Raw genomic sequence first — 21,246 nt, 5'->3', positions numbered from 1 at the left:
GCAGGATGGCCCTGAAATAGCGCCTGGCTGCCTGACCTCCCTTCCCCCGTCCCTGCACAGCTGAGGGGCTGTATCACTGCGTGGCAGGGCTCTGAGTCATGATGGGGAGGGAGTGCAGATTCTAGATATAGTTCTGTCAGGGAATGGCTGTGTGACCTTGGGTAGGAGCACTACCCTCTCTGAGCCACTTTCTCCCATCTTCGCAAGGAGAGGGCTGTCTGGACCAGCTGGGCATCTTGTTAAAAGGTAGATTCTATTAAAGAAAAAAAAAGAAAGGTAGATTCTAGTTGAGTGGGTCTGGATGGGGCCTGAGGGTCTGCATTCCTAACACACTGTGAAGTGATGCCAAAGCTGCTGGCTCACCAGTCACACTTGAGCAGCAAGATCTAGATGCTCTGTAAGGAACATTCCAACTCTGACAGCTACCATGCCTTCTCCCACAGGAGGGAAGCATCTCTCTGTGTCCAGGGCCCCAACAGTTAACTCCCCGGCAGAAGAGTAGCATCTCCATCTGCTATTTATACCCAGAAGGCACCTCCCCTTCCCCGTGCCTGGGAAAAGGAGCAGAGCTGCACAGACAACAGCTGAAGGCTTGGGGCTAGAGTCGGAGAAGGGGTAGCAAGGCGGCTGGTGGGGAGCCATGCTGGTTGGCCCCTGACCTGCTTATGACCATGGGCAGTTCCTGCCCAATCTGGGCTGGCCTCCAGCCCCCCAACTGTACAATGGAGGGAGTCGTGAGTGGTTTCTGACTGTAAAATTCCACTGTTCTTAGAAAGCCCATTAGTCCTGGAAGAAGGAGATGGGGTGTGTGTGTTTGTGCATGTGTGCATGTGCCACTGCACAGTTGCATTTTTCTCCAGTCAACACTTCCTCATCCTTCGGTCGCTCATTCCCAGCTCTAGTAGGGAGCAGTAAGTTATGGGCTCTGGGGCTGACAGACTACAGTCAGATCCTCAGGTTGCTGCTTAATTGCTGTGTAACCCAGGACATGTTGCTTAACTGCTCTGAAGTTCAGTTTTCTCATCTGGAAAATGGGAACGATAGATACCTTGTAGGCTTATGATGATCAGACAAAGCATATCACAATGACAGGCCCCAGGGAAGTGCTCTGGATCATTAAGCTGCTCCATCTTTTCTCAACCTACACCCTTCAACAGAACAATCTTACCGGAAGACTTACCTTTTGCCTGAATCTTCATGTGATTCTCGTTCCTCTGAGCCATCAAGATTTTGGGTCATTGGTTTGGGGCACTATATGTAATACACTGGTTAAGAAAATGGAATTTTCAGTCAGACACACCTGGGTTCAAATCCCAGTTCTACCTTTTATTTGGTATCTCAGCTTGGGCAGGCTATGAACTTCTTGTACTTAGTACCCTTCTCTGTGAAACAAGGATAATCATGGTACCCACTTTCTAGAACTGTTGTGAGGGTTAAGTGAGATATTGCAAGTAAAGTACTTAGCACAAGCCTGGCAAGTGGTAGAATCTCAGAAATGGCAGCCATCGCCTTAATCATCATCACTTGAATTATGACTCCTTCATTCATTCACCTAATGTCAAAGCCATCCAAGACCCCACCATGTGCCAAGGCCTCTGCTAGTCTCTGAGGACGTGTGGGAGAAATGAGGGTGGGAGAGGAGTGGGGTAGCTGATGGACAGGGAAGTGGAGAACAGAGTTGAGATCCAGAATAGGAAGATGCTTAGAAGAACCTTAAAGCTATTGTCAAGGATGAAATGGTCCTCGGAGGGTACCAATCTCTGAGCCTCCAAGCACCTCAGTTCAAAGTAGTTGTAATCTGTCCAGAAGAGTGCAGAGAGGTCCAGATGTGGCTATAGAACCTGAGAAGTGGGTCTGTGCCCAAAGAAACTAGACTATTCAGCCTGCTTAGTGATCCTAGCCAAGCTCACCGCTCTCTGCCGGTGTGTGGCCACAGCCTCTCCTTAAGATACTAAGTCAGGGAGGTCGCTGGCTCAGCAGAGGGGGAACAAGCTGTACCATATACAAAGCATTTCCCTCCTAGATCTTGCTTCGGGGAGGACAGCACTCTGCTCTCTGAACCATTAGCACCTGCTGATGAAGTGGACCCCCCCCCACCTTAAAAGCCGCCCAAGGAGCAGGAGGAGATAACCTGAGAGTTTAGCAGGTGATATGGGGTGGCCAAGGGAAGTGAGGTTAGTGATGAAGATGGCGATGTCTTCATTTACTAAGTTCTTCCTAGCAATAAGCACTGTGTTGAGTGCCTTACTAGCTTCTTGAATTAACTCCTGACACCGGTCCTGTGTAGTGATATTGGCTCTGCGGCTAGGAAAGGAGGCTCAGAGAGGTTACATAATTTGCCCAAAGCCACACAGCTTCTAAGAGGTGGAGCTGGAAGGCAAAGTCAGAGAGTCTGACTGCAGAGCCCATGTTCTCAGTCCTTCTGTGACCATCAGGAGTGTCTTGTTGGGGGGCAGTGGCCAGAGGAACAAGTATGACCCTTCAATTTCTGAGAAAGAAATGGTAACTGTTGGAAATAGGACAGAATGTCAGAAGTTCATGAATCCAGCTACACAAATGAAAACTAGGTTACAGATTCGTTTGTTCTGTGACAGTGACAGCGTTAAGTCCGTGAGCACAGACATGCCGGTCTCCCCACCAGGCAGTGGTACTGTCACATAGGCCATAGCCCTTGAATCCTTGCCTCTCTTGGGATCTAGGCTGAGTTTTTCCTCAGGGAGGCCTCCAACCACAGGAAGAGAGGTTTTGTGCATGAAAACAGCACTGAAATGAGGAATCCTGTCTCCTGTGCTCTGAGCCAAGATTTAGCCACCTCTTGGGGACTGAAGCCAACTCCAGGATCATCCTGCAGGTGGGGACTGGAATCCAGCACATATCCCCCTGCTCAGAGGGCCAGCCTTCAACAATCAGCACAAAGGCACCATCAGAGCTAGAGGAAGCTCTGGAGACGCTCTCTCCCATTCTGTCCATTTCTCTGAGCCCTGAGGACCTTCTCTAAGAGAGGCTGAGGCTTCTGGTCGGAGGGAACCCTAGTCTTCTTGGAGCTCCTCCCAAATGGCTGTTGACCTGGTTCTAAAACCCTTTCTTGAGATGGTTCTGGATGCAGCTTGGCTTCTCAGAGATTCTCACAATCACAAAAAAAGTAGTTAAAACCTCAAACACCTGAGCAGAGTAGAGCAGAAGGAGTTTGCTCCTGAAGAATCCTTTTGGAGTAAAGGGTCTTTCTCAAAACTTTACCTTGGTACACTATTAAAGCAAGTTTATGGTAGATAAATGAGAAGACAAATAATTTTAAAGTATCTCCTATAATCTCAGCATCTGGAGCTAACAGTGATGATATATACTTCCATGTGGTATTTAATGTCTGTAGCTTCCTAAGGACATCTAAGCATATAAGGTCAGGTTTCCTAGAAGCAGAGCCTGAGGTAAGGATTCAGGTGTGTGTGGGAACATGAGGCGTGCTCCCAGGGGAGACCTGTAAGGATAGGATGAAGCAGGATGGAGGAAGGGGAAAGGAACCAAGCAGAGGTGTGGCTTCAGGTCAAGTCTAACTCTGACCTGATCCCAGGTGGAGGGTGTAGTGGGGAGGCCTCTGGAACATAAACCCTGTCTTGGAGCTGTCCCTCCTTTAAGGCAGACTGGCCCTTTGCATAGCCTCTGCCTCCCCACATTAGCTCATCATTGCCTGAAGGCTGTAGATAACCTTGTGGGCAAGGTGGGCAGTTCCATCAGCAGTGGGCAGTTCTCCAGAGAAGGAGGGCACCTGTGCATGGTTAGCCAACTCCCCCAGCAGCTGCAGGATGGCTGCACCATCTTCCTACAGCAGGTCTGAGCAGGGCACCAAAATAGGGCTTTCAGATTCTGCACACACAAAATATAAGATGCTCAGTTCAAAACACACATTTCAAAAGTCTATTTTTGCTTTGAAATGCATTTAAAAATGGAAATAGATTGAAGGATGAAGGGATGGATAGAAATATAGTAAGGCATATATAAGAAATGGAGTAGGAAATGACAACCCACTCCAGTTACCTTGCCTGGGAAACCCCATGGACAGAGGACCCTGGCGGGCTACAGTCCATGGAGTCACAATGAGTCAGACACGACTGAGAGACAGAGCATGCACACACATATGAGAAAACACTAATAAGAGAGTCTAGGTGGTATGTACATAGGTATTCACTTGACTGTATTTTGAAATTTTTTATTATAAAATGTTGATTAAAAAATTAAAGCAGGATTAAATTAGACATACTCAGGCTACTTAGTTTTTAGTTTTGCTTTAAAACAGTTTAAAAACATCTTTCAGTCATTATTTATAAATATATACTACTTAAAATTTTAAAAAACATTTTATTTATATTTGTGTCCCTTCATCCTCCATCTCGGGTCCCCATCTGTGTAGGCACCCACTCTCCAAACTTTATGCAGAGAATACTTTGGCCACCTGATGTGAAGAGCTGACTCGCTGGAAAAGATCCTGATGCTGGGAAAGATTGAGGGCAGGAGGAAAAGGGGACAACAGAGGATGAGATGTTTGGATGGCATCACCAACTCGATGGACACGAGTTTGAGCAAACTCCGGGAGATGGTGAAGGACAGGGAAGCCTGGCATGTTGCGGTTCATGGGGTCACAAAGAGTTGGACACGACTGAGCAACTGAACAGCGACATGAGGGCCATATGCTTTAAGGGACTCAATATTGTATGTGGCAGAAATGCAGAAGGCACTAGGGCTTACAGTGAAAAGTCTCACCCGCCCACAACTCCAGCTGTCCTAATTCCCTTCCCCAAGGCCACCTCAGTGCCCACATCGCTGGATCATTCCAGAGAGACCAATGCTATACCCAAGCTGAAATGCATCCTCCTCTTTAGAAAGGACTGTGCATACTGCTTTGCTCTTTTACCAAACAACAAAATTTAGATATGATTCGGAACTAGTGAATAAAGAACTGCCTCATTATTTTAATATTCTCCACTGTGTGATGTACCATAATTCTTTGAGTCCACCCTCCCCCCTGCCCATGGACCTGTTTAGGTTGTGGTACAGGGAAGGACATGAACTTGACCTGGGAGAACTTGCCCTTGGTTGGCAGGGTTCAGGCCCCCTAGAGTCAGCCCCAGGCCTTGGGCTCTCCCTCCTTTTTTTTTTTGAAAGAAGCTTAAGGGGTAATTTTGGAAGCTCTGGGCTCCTGGGAGCTTTGCCTCTGTTCTTGGTAAATGAGGTATGAAAAGATGACAGTTTCTCAGCAGGCCAGAACTCTGGGATTGCTGTCACTCCCTCGTCCACCGGCTCTGTTAGCTCCTCAGACCTGGAAGCAGAGGAGGGCTACTAGCTCAGGGCCAGCACTGAGTCAACGTGGATTATGCGCCTCATGGAATTCTCACAACAAGCCTGCAATTCCAGGAGTTTCATTCTCACTGTCCAAGCAATGAAAGTGAAGTCGTGTCCGACTCTTTGTGGCCCCATGGACTGTAGCCCACCAGGCTCCTCTGTCCATGGGATTTTCCAGGCCAGAGTACTGGAGTGGGTGGCCATTTCCTTCTCCAGGGGATCTTTCCAACCCAGGGATTGAACCTGGGTCTCCGGAAATTGCAGGCAGACGCTTTACCATTTGAGCCACCAGGGAAGCCCTCCAGGCAAGGAAAGAGGCTCAGAAAGGTATAGCAACTCGGTCATAGATGCACAGCTAGCAAGTGGCAGCGATCTGAGTCACAGGCTCTTTCCATGACCCTGAAACTGCCCAGCAGGAAACTTCTCTCCTTAGAGAGGGAAGGGGGCTAAACTCTGACTAAAGCTGCGGTCTTTTGTCTTTACACTCAGGCTTCTTTGGGTGATGCCTGAGGTCAGTGAGGGCTTCCCTGGTAGCTAAGACAGTAAAGAATCCACCTGCTAATGCAGGAGATGTGGGTTCAACCCCTGGGTTGGGAAGATCCCCTGGAGTAGGAAATGGCAACCCACTCTAGTAATCTTGCCTGGAGAATCCCTTGGACAGAAGAACCTGGGGGGCTATAGTCCATGGGGGTAGCAAAGAGTCAGATATGACTGAGTGACTAAGTCGACAAAGGTGAGCCTTTGTTCATGCTTTGTCAAAGCACCTGGTAACTGGCTTGAGCTCAGTGACTTTCAGAGAAATTGGAATGTTGGCTATTTGATGGGTGAGAGGGGGGTGAGTGGGGAGCCCTGTGTCTTGCATAACTAGCTACCTTGGCCCCTCCTGCAGTCCGGCTCCATGACAGCATCTCTGAGGAGGGACACCATTACCTGATCTTTGACCTGTAAGTTTGGCCTCACCCTGGGGTGTCCAGTGGGGATGGGGCAGCCCTGGCAGGGATGACTTCACTGGGTCCCTTGGTTTGAAGTGTCCCCAATAGCCCCCAGATTGGGCTGAATTCTCTCTTCTGATAGAGTTTGCCAAAATGTGGTAGGCCTGCCACCCAAGCAGTGCAGGCTGGTTTTCCTGACACACCAACAAACACTTTTAACTTTCATCATCATATATTTAGTTTTGCTTCTATTTGTGGCCAGTGATGCTGGTTTTCCATTTCTAGTGGTGCTATGAAGTTTCCTTTCAGAATAAATTTAAAGTTTTAAAGACAGGCAATTGAACGAAAAGCAATCACGAACTCAGAGGCCTCAGTGGTTCTTGGCCTCATCTGTAAAGAACAGCACTTGAGACAATGGGGGAGGCTGTGCATGGCTGGGGTCCGGGAGTGGGCGGGGGCAGTGGGGCTATTGGAAATCTCTGTACCTTCGGCTCAATTTTGATGGGAACCTAGAGCTACTCTTTAAAAAATTCTATTAAAAAAAACAACAAAAAGCTCCAGCCCTTGGGTTTCCAAGAGCCTGATGAATCACAGTGACATGTTCTGAGTGTCCCACCCCCAGTCCTGACCTCAGCCTGGTTCTGGTGGAGGAGAAGGCCGAGGATGGAGGGGAGGGTGAACTGGAAGTCAGGAAGGGGGTTATATCAGGGGGCATCCCCGTGGCCTCTGGGGCCCCTCCCTTCGGGGCTGAGGTTCTGAGGTCCCTGCGCCCCATCCTTAGCTTCCTGGAGACGCGGCACCTGGGGCCTCTGTGGGAGGGTGACTCTCTGCCTGTCTCCCCAGCGTCACCGGCGGGGAGCTGTTTGAAGACATCGTGGCCCGGGAGTATTACAGTGAGGCGGATGCCAGGTGAGTGAGAGGGGTAGCCCGGCCGCGGCGCCTGGGGGCGGGGCACGCCCTCCTGGGACCTCCCGGGGGAGGCCCGCCCTCAGCCCCGCCCCTTCCTCTCTCCCCCCAGTCACTGCATCCAGCAGATCCTGGAGGCCGTGCTGCACTGCCACCAGATGGGGGTGGTGCACCGGGACCTGAAGGTGAGTGACCCCCCACCCCTACCCCGCCTCCCACCCCAGAGGCCGGCTCACCCGGAGCCTGCGCATTTGCGCCTAGCCCCTCCCTCAACCTGCGGAGCCAGTGCTGTTCTCATAGCCCCGTTAGCTTTCCTGAGTTGGGCTGCGTGGGAAAAATTTCCCCACTCTTCAGATGAGCAAACTGAACTCAAGGAAGCAGAGCATCTGGACTCGGGACCCAGGTCTCCAGACTCCCAGCCTCAAGTGATTTGTCCCAGGCCAGGTGAGAGGCGGCTAGACTGCCAAGGCTGGCTCTGGAGGGGTCCAGATTCCAGCGAGGCCACCTTCTAGCTGCATGGCTTCAGCTTCATTATAGTGGGGGTTGCCATAGCAACCTCGGTACAGGGTCAGTAAGGATGTCAAAGGAGGCAGGACAGTGCCTGGAACGTAGAGGCGTTGTTAATCTTGCTTCCGGTCTCCGGAAGGGAGTGATGGGTAGGAAAGCAGGCTTTGAGGCCTTCCGAGTCCTCCTTCTTCCCACTTGAAGAGATGAGCAGGACTAAGTAGATGCAGGGTGTAGGCTTGGCCCTGGCTGCACAGCCTGGCCCGGTCAGCACAACCGCATGCTGCTCCTCTGCTGGGCCTCACAGCATCAGTGACTGGGAACTGCCTAACATCATCTCCATTTTGCAGAGCGGGAAACGAAGGCCCAAAGAGTCCAAGGGGTTTTCCTGAGAACTTGCCTGAGCTAGGGCTGGAGCCCTAGCCTCCTGACCTCAGGTCCCCTGCCCTCACTGGACCAGGGCTAAAAAGCCACTGACTGCACCTCCTGCTTTTGTAGCAGCCCCTTCTAGGTGACCCTCCTGGGTGTCCATCAGCCCTCTGCTTTTTGACTTCCGGTGACTATGAACTCACTTTTTATGGGGTAGCCCCTTAAACTGTTAGGAAATGTTCCTCCAGTTTTTCCCCATTGTGGGGGCTTCACCTGTGACCCCCAGTTCTACCCTTTGGGGCCACACAGAGGTCAAGTTCCCAGCTCAGAGCAGCCCTGAAGGCACATGGGTGGCTTTGCAGTAGCTCCTGAGGCTTCTGCAGGATGTTCTCCATTCCCCCCAGGATGGAATGTCCAAGCCTTCCTCATCCTGGCCCCCTCCCTGGCCATCCTCCTGTCAGTTCAGATCCCTCTTTGGGGTGCAGTGCTCTGACCAGAACCCCTGCTCACCCCTGACGGTCACGAGCCATCTGTGGCTCTACACCTGAGCCCAGGTGAGCTCCCCGTGTCTCAGTCTAGACCCACAGGCAAGTGTGCATGCAAAGAGGGTCTCAGGCCAGATTGCAGGGCAGCTCTCCCCAGGGGCCTGTTCCCATTATAACCACAGCCCCTGACCGAGAGGAGGAACAGGGAGAGAGGCAGCACAAATTTAGGCCACTCTGGGTAGATTAATTAGTGGTGCATTCATCAAATCAGGGCAGAACAGCTACCAAGACCCAGGGCATGCTGGGAACACAGTCCCCAGAGGACCAAAGAGGCCTTAACCAGGAGCAGATGGAGCTATACTTGTTTGCATCCTGCCTAGCTTTGGGCAGTGAAAGGTCGGATGTGGAACCCCTCCTAAGTTCTAGTGGGAAAGCGGGTCAGAGGAAACCAGCTATCTGAAGAGATGGGGGGAGCCCACACCCCGCATCTACAAACAAAAAGTATGAATACTGATGCCTATCAAACACTTGTAGGACACTGGGAAGTGCCTTATAGGGATTTATTGCTATTAATCCATATGCCACCCCATGAGGTAGGCATTATTCCCACTTTTGGAGAAGAAACTGAGGCCAGAGAAGTAAAATGAATTTACCCAAGTTCCATAGCGTAGAATGGCAGCACTGGGATCAGAAGCTAGGGCTTTCTAACTGGAAAGTCCCCACTCTTACTACCTCTCTGTCCTGAGAAGGATTTTCTGTCCTCAGACTCAGCAGAAGATGGCAGCCTTCATGCCTCCATAGGACAGGTGGCACGTAGGAGGCCCTGCAGCAGTCAGCCTGGAGGGGCTCAGAGCACATCTCTAGCCAGACTGTGCCTCAGCCTGGTTCTACCATCACCAGCTGTGTGACCTCGGTCAAATGACTTAACCTCTCTGAACCCCAGTTTCCTTGTTTTTATACATACTTCAGTGCCTGCTATGTGCTGCCCACTGTTTTAGGTGCTAGTGATACATTGGTGGACAGAAACTCATATTGCACAGAGGTGACAGATAATGAATAAGCACATAGACAGATGGGAAAACACTTAGAAATTTTGATGGGATCTATGAACGTAACAACAAGCTGCTAAGATAGAAGACACCTGGGAACTCCTCCTTTAGAAAGAGTAGTCATGGAGGGTTTCTTGAGGGAGATGACATGGTGAAAGCTGGATGATGAGAAGGAGCCACGCCTGTGAAGCTCAGAGGGCGAGCAAATCATGCAAGGGGAGCAGGAAGTTCAAAGGCCCTGAGGTGGACCGAGAGTGACTGTCTCTGAGGATGTAGGAAGGCCACTGGAGAAGGAGAGTGCTTACCCTAAAGGATTGTTGGGATGACGAATCGAATGATGTATGCAAAACCCTTAGCTCAGTGACTGGCATATAGTAGAAGCACTGTCCCACTCCACCTCAGCCCCAGAACCAAACCCTGCTGGAAGCTGAAGGAGGGGTTGGCAGGCTGAAGAAGTGTCTTCCATTTGCGGCAGACGGAGGGCTGCAGTGGGGTAGTTCTGTCTCTGGGAAGTGCAGGGGTCTTGTGCTTGGGGCTGGAGGGAGGCAGGGGCAGGGAGCCTCTGGATCGCTCAGCTGCTCCTCCTGAAAACCCAGACCTCTGGAGGTGAGATTCTGAATCTGCTCACTGTCCCCTGACTTCTGCCTCTCCCGCATTTCCTCTTCTCTCTGGTCCTGGGAAGCCGGAGAATCTGTTGCTGGCCTCCAAGCTCAAGGGCGCTGCGGTGAAGCTGGCGGACTTTGGCCTGGCCATAGAGGTAGAGGGCGAGCAGCAGGCATGGTTTGGTGAGTGGGGGCAGGGGGTGGCAGGGGTGTTGGCGGCCAGCCTTGAGTTGACACATTGGCCCCTAGGAACCTTTTGCCCGAGCGGGGGCTTGTTGGAGGTGGCCGTTGCCCCAGCCAGGACTCAGGGAGTAGAGGGCCCCTTACCCAGTCTCTTTGTGTCAGTGATTGTCACCCATCCTAGCTTCCTGGGGTCCAGGCCTGGGACTTGGTTGTCATTAAAACAGTACATGACTTCTTCACATGCGCATCCAACACTGTTAGCTGGGGGCTTCCATGAGTTCCCCAGCAGCCTGGGTGCTAGATTATCATCTTGATTTTACAGATGAGGAACGGAGGCTAAGAAACTAAGAATAGGTGAAAGGAAATTAAAAGGGGTGGAGTCAGTTGACCCAGCATGCTCTTGAGATTTTGGCATAATTGAGTCCTTTTGGCTACCTGGGAATACTTTTTAGTGAGCAATGTTGATCAGTGGTTAAGAGCTTGAGCTCTAGGTTCATATCCTGACTGTGCTATTTACAAGGTGTGTGACTTTGAGTGAGTCATTTCTCTGAGACTTCATTTTCTCATTTGTAAAATGGGAAAGATAAAAGTATGTTCTCTGGGATTGTGTGAAGATTAAACGAGATCAGGCATAGGGAGTTCTCAATCTTGCTTAGCATACATACTCCTTAATAGGAACTATTCTCACAATAACTTACCAAAACATTTTGGGTGTCCATTTTTTTAAGTAGTTCTCCCAACAGTGCTGGGAGGTGTTTAAGATAGAAATCCCTAATCCCTTGTTTCACAGATGAGGAAACTGAGGCCCCAAAGGAAAAGGGACCTACTTAAGGGACTTAGGGCAAAGTCAGTGTTAGGGATAGGCCTTCTGCCACCCTAGGACCAGATCCTGGATGGAATGGGGAGTGGCTGAGGGTTCAGCTCAGCCTGGAGCTGACAGGCTAGGACCTTTCACCTCGAGGATCACCAGCTCTTGACTGGTGGAGACTTCTGGGAGGGTTCTGCCAGAAAGCTGTGACTCTGAGGCAGGGCCCTGTGGGAAGGACCCTGGGATGGATCAGTGACTTGGCCATGAGGCTCTCAAGGCAGGTGGTGACAGTATACTCTGTCCTCGTCCACCTTGGTCTAGAGGTGTTGCTGTCTTACCAGGTCAGGGCTTCCAGCTCTTGGCTGGCTCTGGGGGCAGGGGGTGTTTTCCCCATCTCCAGGGCAGCCTTATCCCTCTTCCAGCAGGATCTTGCTCCCAGTTACTTATGTGCCAACCTCTGTGTATGTGTCTGCCTGTCTGTGTGTCTGGGGAGCAGGGTTCGCAGGGACACCTGGATACCTGTCCCCAGAAGTGCTGCGGAAGGACCCATACGGGAAGCCTGTGGACCTGTGGGCTTGTGGTGAGTCCATCTGAAGGCCCCTCCGTTCCCCTGGCTGCCTGCCCTCTGGTGCCCTCTCTCTCCTTTCCCATCACTCTCCTCCATGTGCCCCCCAATCCCTCCTACTTCTGGGGCTCAAGGTTCTCCTGGTCCTCTCCCCAGGGGTCATCCTGTACATCCTGCTGGTGGGGTACCCCCCGTTCTGGGATGAGGACCAGCATCGCCTGTACCAGCAGATCAAAGCTGGCGCCTATGATGTGAGTGGTGCTCCTGTCTCCAGCTCCTTGCCAGCCCCTGGGCCCCGTCCAGTGAGAGTCAAGGCCTAGTGAGGCCAGAGACCCAAGGACGCCTCCCTCCTGCCCTCCTGCCACTCTCTAGCTATGGGGTGGGGGTGACCAGCAGGTGGAGCCTGAGGGCTGACTGGGGCCAGACAATGAAGTGGCCATGCCAGTGACTGGAGCATCTAAGTGATGGGGATTTAGTCCATGGGGCCCCAGAAGGCAGAATCAGCACAAAAGTAGGGTGAGATATAGAGGGGGCAGGCCCCAGAAGCCAGATTATCTCTCCACAGTTATACACACACAATTATATATTGTATGTATATAGATAGACAGTAATAATAGCTAACACATATAGCAGTCTTCTAAATGCTTTCTATTATTATAATCTTCATACCAATCATGACATAGGTACTGTTATTACTGCTTTTTTACAGATAGGGAAGCTGAGGCACAGAGAAGTTAAATAACTGGCCAGACCACATAGCTAAGAAATGGTAGAGCTGGGATTTGAACCCAGGCAGTCTGGCTCTAGTGTCCATGCTTCTGCCTACCAAGTATATTGCTTTTCTACACAGCTGATATCTATTGAGCCATGTACCATGAATTTTATATTATATTTAATCCTTACAACATCTCTAGGGGTAACTTGAGGGGTCACATGTCCAAGGTGACTTGTCCAAGGTCACACAGCCCAGGAGGCAGAGCTGGGACTTGAACCCAACCTTCCAATTCTAAAGTCTGGGCTTTCACCACTGACCTGTTGCTCTCCAGATAAGGCACACGACCTCAGAAGAGCAGAGGGAGGCCTCCTTTCCCCCGGCTATTGCTCTGATCTGTCCTGGGGTCAGGGGACCTTGCCCCAACTCCTCCTGGTTGTGGATGCCCACATGGACGGGCAGTAGAACCCCTGCCTGCTCCCCTGCCAGTCAGGGGCTGGGGGATCGCAGGGGTGGCCTGGGGTAGGCTGGGCAAACTTGGCCCCTCTGCCCCTTCCAGTTCCCATCACCAGAATGGGACACCGTTACCCCAGAAGCCAAGGATCTGATCAATAAGATGCTGACCATCAACCCATCCAAACGCATCACGGCCGCCGAGGCTCTCAAGCACCCCTGGATCTCGGTGAGCTTTCCTCAGCAAAGCCCCTCCTGAGGATCCCTCCAGACCTCAGGATCAAGGCCCTCACAGAGTCTTGGACCTGCCCACTGCCCCTCAGGCCCAGCATGGGGCTGAGGGGGCTTAGTCCAAGAGACTGACCTTGCTGTGGTTCTCAGGTGGAGAGTGGCAGTGGGAGGCATTCTGAGTTGGCACCATGATTGGTGGGGGGAGCTATTGGCTTCAAATGTCTCATGCCAGGATGTTTCTACAATCCGCTAGAACAGAGAATTGTTCTTTACAATATACCCACCACATCCACAGGATATTCTGGGAGTGGGGGGGCCCCGGGTGGGCCTGCCTACACTCACAGACCTCTCCCCCACTTCCTCCAGCACCGGTCCACCGTGGCCTCCTGCATGCACAGGCAGGAGACCGTGGACTGCCTGAAGAAGTTCAACGCCAGGAGAAAACTGAAGGTAACTGCGGGTCCTCATCCTCTGTGCCCCACAGACGAGGGAATAGGTTGGCCTGGGTCTGCACAGAGGCCAAGAGGCCCTTTCACTAGTTCTTTCCTTCACTGATTCAACGAGCGTTATTGACCGCTGGCTGTCTGGGCTGGGCAGTGAGCGGTGGTGAGGACAGACAAGTGACCAGGACTTTACGGGGCAGTGGTGAGTGCTGTGACCACCTGCCCTGAGTCTGTGGGGATCCATAGAGGGGCCAAAGAGGGGAGCAGATCTGCATGGACTAGGGAAGGATCCCAGAAGCCTTTCTGGGCAAGTGGCATTTGATCTGAGATCCTGAAGGATAAGCAGGTATTAACAGTGTAAAGTCAGATGGGGCAGGTGTTCTAGGCACAGAGAATAGCCTGTGCAGAAGTCTAGAAGCATGAGCTTGACCCTTTAGGGGGACAGCAAGTGTTTCAGCGGGGCAGGGAGAGGTTTCCAGGGATGATATGTGACCATGGTAGGGGTGAGAGACCCCAGCTGCCAACCGCTGGAAAGGAACGGCCGAGGGACTTGACAGGGGCTGTGCCCTGAGGAAGTCACAGTGTGCCCGAGGTGAGCCCCGAGCTGCCAGCCTCTCAGCAGGTCTGTGTGTTCTCAGGGCTGTGACAGGGTCCTGTCCTAGAGCTTGCTGGGGGCCCTGTGAGCAGGTAGGAAGGATGACTGAGGGGCCCCCAGCTGATTGGAATAGAGATGCCACCAGCATGCTGAGTGACAGATGCTGAGGCCCTGGCTCCTTGAGAACTTCCTCACCAGCTGCCCCCAGGCCTGGTGTGGTGGCTCAGGACAGGGACATGGGCCAAGGGGGTGGTGGTGAGCATGATGCCAGGGGAGCTGAGTCTCACCCCCAACCCCCAGTGGGAGCTGTCATAGATGTAGTCTCAAAATGTCAGAATCAGGGAGTCTTAAAATCATGGACCGCTGGACTCAGAGAATCTGAATTGGCCATTGGTCTCCAGCCCCCTTATTGATAGAGGAGGGTTTTTCCTTATTAATCCAAGGTTCTGAGCCCAGGAACTACAGAGAGGGGGATGAGCCAGTACTAGAGTGAGGAGCTTTGTGTCCAGGAAGAAGATGGAGACAGAGAGAGCTGAGGGGTGCAGAGTCTAGTGTCCTTGGCCCAGCAGGAAACTTCCTTGGCCTTTAGGAACCTCCCCTGACAGGTGTCCCCGAGCACATCTACCAGCTCTGGCCAGGCCGGTGGGATCTATTAATATCTGCTCCTTGGATGGCCCTATCCCCTGAGCAGTGCCAGCTAAGGCCTAGCTCACCTCTGCCTCACTCTTCTCCCGGGAGGCGGGGATGGTCTCGGGGCTGTGGGGTGGGAGAAATGGAGGGCAAGGAGCTTCAGAAGGTTTTTGTGTCTGAATGGAGCCCCTTCCTCTCCTTCCCCACCCACTCCCATCTCTGTCTGTCCTCTCCCCTCACCTCTGGCCTCCTCTCCCCCAAACCGCCTTCTCTTCTCTGTTGCAGGGAGCCATCCTCACCACTATGCTGGCCACCAGGAACTTCTCTGGTAGGTGGTAGGGCCTCGGATTCATGCTCATACACATCCTGCAGGAGGTGGGGGCACTGTCGGACGGCGTATCTGGGTGCCCTCAGGCCAGATAGGGGCTGTAGGGGACTCAGTGACTGAGGGCTTAGCTCACCTGATACCCCCTGCAGAAGCGGTAAAGGTCAAAGGTCATCAAGCCAAGGACCCACCAGGAAGGGTTAGACGTTAACCCTTACCTCCCCTACCTCACAGCAGTGCTGGGTTCTCAGGCTGGGCCAGCTGAGGGGAGGCCTCCCATATGTCAGGGTCCAGGTGTGGGAAGGGACTGAGCCAGGCCCAGGGAGAGCGGCATTCCTGTTCCCCACAGTTACCAAGCAGTTCCCATGCTTTCACTCATGTGGCCTTTGTGCCAAGGCGATTGCCACCCCTGTTTTCTGAATGAGGAAGCAGAGGCTCAGGGAGGTCAACTCTGACACACCCCAGGTCACGCTGCTAAAGGGAGCTTTCAGGGAAGGTGTGACCAGTCCAGAGCACGTGCCTTTACCAGGCTGAATCACCAAGGAGTCCAGGGTAGGAGCCTTTGGCCTTGGTCAAAGCCAGGCTGGTTAAGGCAGGGAAGACCCAGTGACCTGTGGCATGTGGCCCCAAAGAGAGAAGGGGAAGGGATTAGCATCAGAGCTTAGCAAGAAGCTCCCCTTGGCATGTTGGAGAGTGCCGTGGCCAGCGCCCGCCAGAGGCTTCTCCCTGGGGAGCCCAGGATGGCTGACGGGGCAGCTGAGCAGATATAGCAAAGCTCACCCGAGGGGCCCTCTGGCTGGGGCTGGTGCCGGGGCCGGCCAGGGAGGGCTGCTGTGGACAGCTGGCCAGCCCCACAACGAGGGCTCTGCTCTGGGGAGCTGTAGGCCTGGCTTCTCTGAGAGAGCCCACCTGCCCATTTAACCAGCTGGGAGAACGAGACCCAGGCCCGGGAAGGCCCTGGAACTTCAGGTTTGGGCTTTCCCCACCACACAGAGCTGCCTTCCCATGCACTCCCCAGACAGGGATCCTGCAGTTCCTTAAACTGAAAGATGAGCCACCCAGGCAGTCAGAGTCTTTTTTTAACAGCTGAAGGGCCCCTCGGGCACTCTAGTCCAGAGCTCACAAAATGGAGTGCATTAGTTATTTCCACTCTCTCCACGTGCTTGAGGGGCCAGTGGTGTTTTAAAAAAAATTTTGGGGGGGGGAGGTGCGGGTGGTGGTCAAGAGTTTCCAGCATTTAAAAACCAGGAGATTTCCTAGAAAATCTCCTGAAAATTAGAATGCGTGGCCTCTGGGGACCCTCAGTCCTGTCATAGTGGGCTGGAGTGAGAGGGGGCCCCCTTGGAGGTGTGAGGGGCAAGTCCTCCCCTCGCTTGCTGTGTATCTTGGTCTAGCCCACAAAGTACATGGAGGATGGAACAGCTATTCCTCTCGGCTTTGGGATCTAGAGGTACCCCACCCCCCAACTTGCTTTGCAAGGTGGAAACTTGGCAAGAGGGGAAAAATGCACGAGAGCCTGAGGGGGGTCATTGGTGGGAATGTGAGAATGACTGGGGGGCTGGACCAGCTATGAGTCCCATCTTTCCAAACCTCTGGGGCATCAACGTTCAGTACCACCCCCCCTCCCCAGCTTGCGCTCATCTGATAAAGGACTTAGCATGGCTACTGTTTACTGAACATCTACTGCATACGTGTCAAGTGCTGTGTCTCATTTAACTTAAAGCCATTTGCTTGAGATCTGAAGCTGCCAGAAGTCAGGCTGTGCAGGGCTAGGCGTTCATGCCTTGCCCTGACGAAGGAAGGAAATGGGAAATGCCAGGTGAGGTCTCCTTGGGAGTCGTTGCTCTGCTTTTCTTGGCCACTGGGGAGATGACCAGCCCCAGCGCAGAGCTCTAGAGTTTGAGGATGGGGAGGCCTCTTCAGGGAATGGGTGCTCTAGCTGGGGTGGGTCCCAGAGGAGCAGGGAGTTGGAGGTGGGGGGATCTGCTTCTTATCACCGGCAAAATTCAGCTCGCAGCTGTCCAGAGTGAGTAGGCAGGGCTGACACATGACCTCCGCAGCAGCATGGGGCTAAAATTAGAGCGGGCTGGGGCGGGGAGGGAGCGTCCAGCCCTGGGCTGGGGAGCCGGGCCTCCGGGTTGGCCACCACCAGCACGAGTGGTGACCGGGATCTGGAGGGAATCCCCAGACTGAAAGCGCTCCCACGGTCTGGGGCACAGTGGACACCTCCTCAACCCATGGAGCCAGAGGGTCACGCCTGACACTGCTGAGAACCGGGGGGAGCCCAGGCCCACCCCTCCGCGGTGGGCCACCGGCAGTCCCCAGGCCACCCAGCAAGGAAGAAGAGCAAGAGGAGGAGGTCTCCCCACGCAGCTGCTGCGGCTCCGTGTCCTCTGCGGCCTGTGGATGTTGCTCTTCCTCGCGCTGTGGGCCCTGGTGCCCTGCCTGGTATTGATAACCCTCTACTTTTTCTCCTCTGCAGGCGGGAAGAGTGGAGGGAACAAGAAGAACGATGGTGTGAAGGTAAGCCCCAGCCAGCCCAGCAGGGCCTGCCTCCGGCTTGCAGGGCCCGGCTTGCAGGGCTGGGGTGAGAGCCAGGCTTGCCGACAGGGTTCTGGGCAGATGTGCTCACCCACGCAGCCTGGGGTCCCCAGACCCAGAGACCTGGGCTTCGGTGCCCACCCTTCCACCAGCACGGATGGGGGCAGGTGGGGGAAGGGAGGGCTGAAAGAGGGCGGGAGAGGCAGGTGGCTTGGGGTTGGGGTGGGCATAAGGGTCCATTAAAGGAGATTTCTGTGATTCTGGAGGACTGGTGAGTGAGAGGTCACAAAGAAGGGACAGAGATGTCATGAGGGGTGACCTCCTCCTTCCCAACTGTGGGCTGGCTGGAATGGGCCCCTGACCCAGTGCATGCCCCAGTCCAACCTACAGAGCCTGCAGGGGATGGACAGCCAGTCCTCTTGGCTTTGACATCCAGAGGTACTCACCCCCATCAAGGCCTGCCGGTTCAGTGCTAAGAATCCCCTCCTCCCATCCCCCCACCCCACCCCACCCCCAACCCAGGTCTGCCCTGTCCCCACCCCTGATGCCCGAGCTGCTTCCCTCCACACCCCGCTGACCCCTCCCTCCCTCCTCTCTCTTCTCCCTCTGCTCTCTGGGGCCTGGTCCCCTGCTCTCTGCAGCTCCCTCCTCCCCTGCCACTGGCTCGCCTTGTGGGTTCTCCTCTCTTGAGACCCTGCCTTTTTCTGGGCTCAGAGCCCTGCCTGGCCAAGAGCCCCAGGGCTGGTCTGTGCCCAGAACACTGGAAGGTGTGGGATGCTGTCCAAACACAGCCACCCAGGTGGTCTGGTGGCTTCATGGCTTGGTTCATAGTGGCATGTAGAGTCTCAGGCCCCTGGCTTTGATCTGCCATGGGTTGCATGGAGGGGACTGGGCTGTTTGCCTGAAGCCAGGACATGGGCCTTCTCTCTGCTCTTAGCCCTCTGAAGGCTTGAGTCTCCCTCTAAGTACAGTGGGAAAGCGGGGCAATGTGAACTCCATGATTTCCAAGATTTCAGCTTTAAAAACAAGCAAAAAATCATTTTCTCTTCTCATCTTGGGTGCTTGAGGAATATGTAATTATTTGGTTATCAGTCAAAGCCCATGATTTTCAAATGGAACTCTTTGGAGCCCAAAGCGTCTTGGGAGACCCCTCTGGCAGCAGCTGGAGAGGGACTGAAAAGTGGGAGGCTGAGCAGAGAGCCCGGGGCTTCCTCACCTACTTCAGCCAGAACAGCTCCACGGACCAGCCGTCACAGTGGTTGAGAGAGCCTGGGTGAGCTTAGGGCCCATTTGAATCTCTTGATTCTGTCTTTCTTTGTTCAAGCAACGGGTAGAAAGGGTCTCCCACCTCCCAGAGCTGTTTGTGAGGATGTACTGAGACATTGTGTTTTGAGGACTTACAGTCCTGGCATGTGAAACCCACTCATGAGAGGCTAGTCAGTGGTATTATCTTTTCTGCTCTATGTGTTGGACTTTTGGGTAAGGTTTCTTCTGAAGTGTGCTCAAAAAAATATTTGGAAACCACAGATCTAAAGCCAGCCTGATTTAGAAAGTTGACACGTATCCATCCCAGATACTGTAATGGAATCCAGGATTGAGTTTTGGCTTATCTGATGTTTGGGGTTACCCACGAGTCACCCCCTCCCCTCCCAATTTGAAAGGGTGATGGAGGGCTGTGCAGTGTGAGTTGGGGGCAGGCACAGAGCAGCCGGGGCCCAATCTGGCCCTTGTGTGTAGACAATGGGGGTGTTGGGTGCCATGGGAAAAATCCTATTTGGGGGATATGGGGCAGAGGCCGCAGGTGATGGTGGGCTGAGGCCCATGGAGGAGGAGGAGGAGGAGGGGCCCAGGCAGGGCTGCCGAGGTCTGCTTGGTACTCGGGTGTAACTCTCCAAACTCTTGGTCAGGGCCTCCCTCAGGCCAGGTGGTGGAATGGAGCTGTAGTCTGGCTCCTCTCCGGTTGTGGCAGGAGACGGAGGCTGTCTGAGGGCAAGGACATCCTATAGCATGGCAGGGCTCTGTTGGTCAACGCAGGACCTTCCAGTGGGCACAGCTGAAGAGTGTGCCTCTGCTCCCTGTAGTGCAGGACAGAATCCGGGTGACTTTTCAGGGTGGCCTGGATGTGGAGGAAGAGACACACAAAGGTTGTTCCTGGCCCGACCCTTTCTCTGCAGCTCAGCCTTCTCCCCCTGCTTGGGATGAAGGAGGGGGAATATCTAGTAGGAAGATAAGAGTGACCCAAGGGGCTTGGCCCAGGATCTGGCTTACAAGATGTTGCTTTCAGAGGTCCATTCATGTTTTTACTCTGACTGAAACTGGACCTCAAGTCAAGAAGCCAGGGTTTTGAGCCTGGGCCCCACTGTTCCCTCCCTTGGGGCTCCGGGTCATCAGTTCCATCATCTGTGCAAAAAGAGAAGAGCTGTTTTCGGGGAGCTGGTGAGAGTCTCCCACCGGGGCGGGCCTGGTGGAGTCACGCCATGATGCTGTCTGGTAATCAACACGTGCTCAGCCAAAGTGGGAAATACACAATTCCTCTTCCAACTCTGTCCCTAGAGACAAACCACTGATTCCATCCTGAGCTTGGTTGAAGAAGCACTGATTGGTTCCAGCGCTGGAGGAAAAACTGGCTGGTTCAAGATATGACACAATACAGTACTTTATAGGCTTTTAAGGGCTTTTCAAGGCTAATTTTGACCATCGTCCATTTCTACCATCCTTGCCAACCTTAGAACCATCTTCTCCATGTGGTTCTAAGAGATGTGACTCTACTTCTGGTTACAGCCCACTTTTGAAATGAAACTAACATGCTGGTTGGTGTGGGGTTATTATTAGCTTCATCATCATCTTTATGATTCAGGAAAATTGAGTCTTTCCATTACCAAGAAGCAATGCCCCCCCGTCCCAGCCACTACTAGGCCACTACTTCCATGAAGAGGGGCTGCTGCTCCCACCCCTCAACCCCACTCACTGCCCCTGTTGGTGTCCCATCCGTGCGTCATGACCCCACCCCTCCATGTCCCATCCTGTCACTGTATGTCCGAATCTGATGCAGTCTCTGCTATGTGTTTCCTCCTCGTGTCCCGCCTGGAACCTCCTGGCCCCCACGCCACTCTTGGGTTTCTGCTGACAGCCGAGCTGTGTGGGCCTGTCCCGTCCAACACGCACTGTGCCTGGCCCGGCTCCAGCCAGGAGTGAAGCCGACACTAGGAGGAAAGGAGAGGGGAGGAGATGAGAGGGGAGGGGAGGAGGGACTGGCTGCTGGCTGCGGAAGTCACACCGCCTGGGCCAGCTGGGGCAGAGGCAGGGGCTGTGAGCACTGACACTGGAAAAACCCAGTGAGCCACCCTGGCCGCCTCTGCAGAGGCCCTGGGTGGAGAGGAAAGGATCTCAGGCTCCTGGACCTTGGAGTCAGAAAGCCCAGAATTAGACCCGAGGACCCTCAGAGAATACCCAGTGCATCCCCTGGCAAAGGCCTACCTGGAGGGCATCTCAAGTCTCCCCTCTGGTCCCCACACAGAGCAGCTCAGGGAGCAGCCTCCTGGCCTCTCAGATGCAAGTGCTTCCAGGATGAGCCATGAG

At 53.5% G+C, this 21,246-nt stretch overlaps 1 protein-coding gene across 3 annotated transcripts in view; it reads left to right on the top strand.

The window, feature by feature from the left end:
- The window catches only part of CAMK2A (calcium/calmodulin dependent protein kinase II alpha), a 64,328-nt gene that overhangs the window by 24,011 nt on the left and 19,071 nt on the right, over positions 1-21,246 (top strand). For all 3 annotated transcript variants that reach the window (XM_070465639.1, XM_070465640.1, XM_070465641.1), the window contains exons 4-13: positions 6,224-6,278; positions 7,110-7,175; positions 7,285-7,357; positions 10,262-10,364; positions 11,669-11,752; positions 11,894-11,988; positions 13,009-13,131; positions 13,500-13,583; positions 15,087-15,129; positions 17,609-17,649. In XM_070465639.1, coding sequence (XP_070321740.1) covers positions 6,224-6,278; positions 7,110-7,175; positions 7,285-7,357; positions 10,262-10,364; positions 11,669-11,752; positions 11,894-11,988; positions 13,009-13,131; positions 13,500-13,583; positions 15,087-15,129; positions 17,609-17,649 — 767 coding nt within the window. The remainder of the gene's footprint in view (positions 1-6,223; positions 6,279-7,109; positions 7,176-7,284; positions 7,358-10,261; positions 10,365-11,668; positions 11,753-11,893; positions 11,989-13,008; positions 13,132-13,499; positions 13,584-15,086; positions 15,130-17,608; positions 17,650-21,246) is intronic.

Source organism: Odocoileus virginianus, chromosome 3 (genome assembly GCF_023699985.2).
Source record: "Odocoileus virginianus isolate 20LAN1187 ecotype Illinois chromosome 3, Ovbor_1.2, whole genome shotgun sequence".
NCBI lineage: Eukaryota > Metazoa > Chordata > Mammalia > Artiodactyla > Cervidae > Odocoileus > Odocoileus virginianus.
Note: the sequence above shows the minus strand (reverse complement) of the source record. Positions and strands in the feature narration are given on the sequence as shown.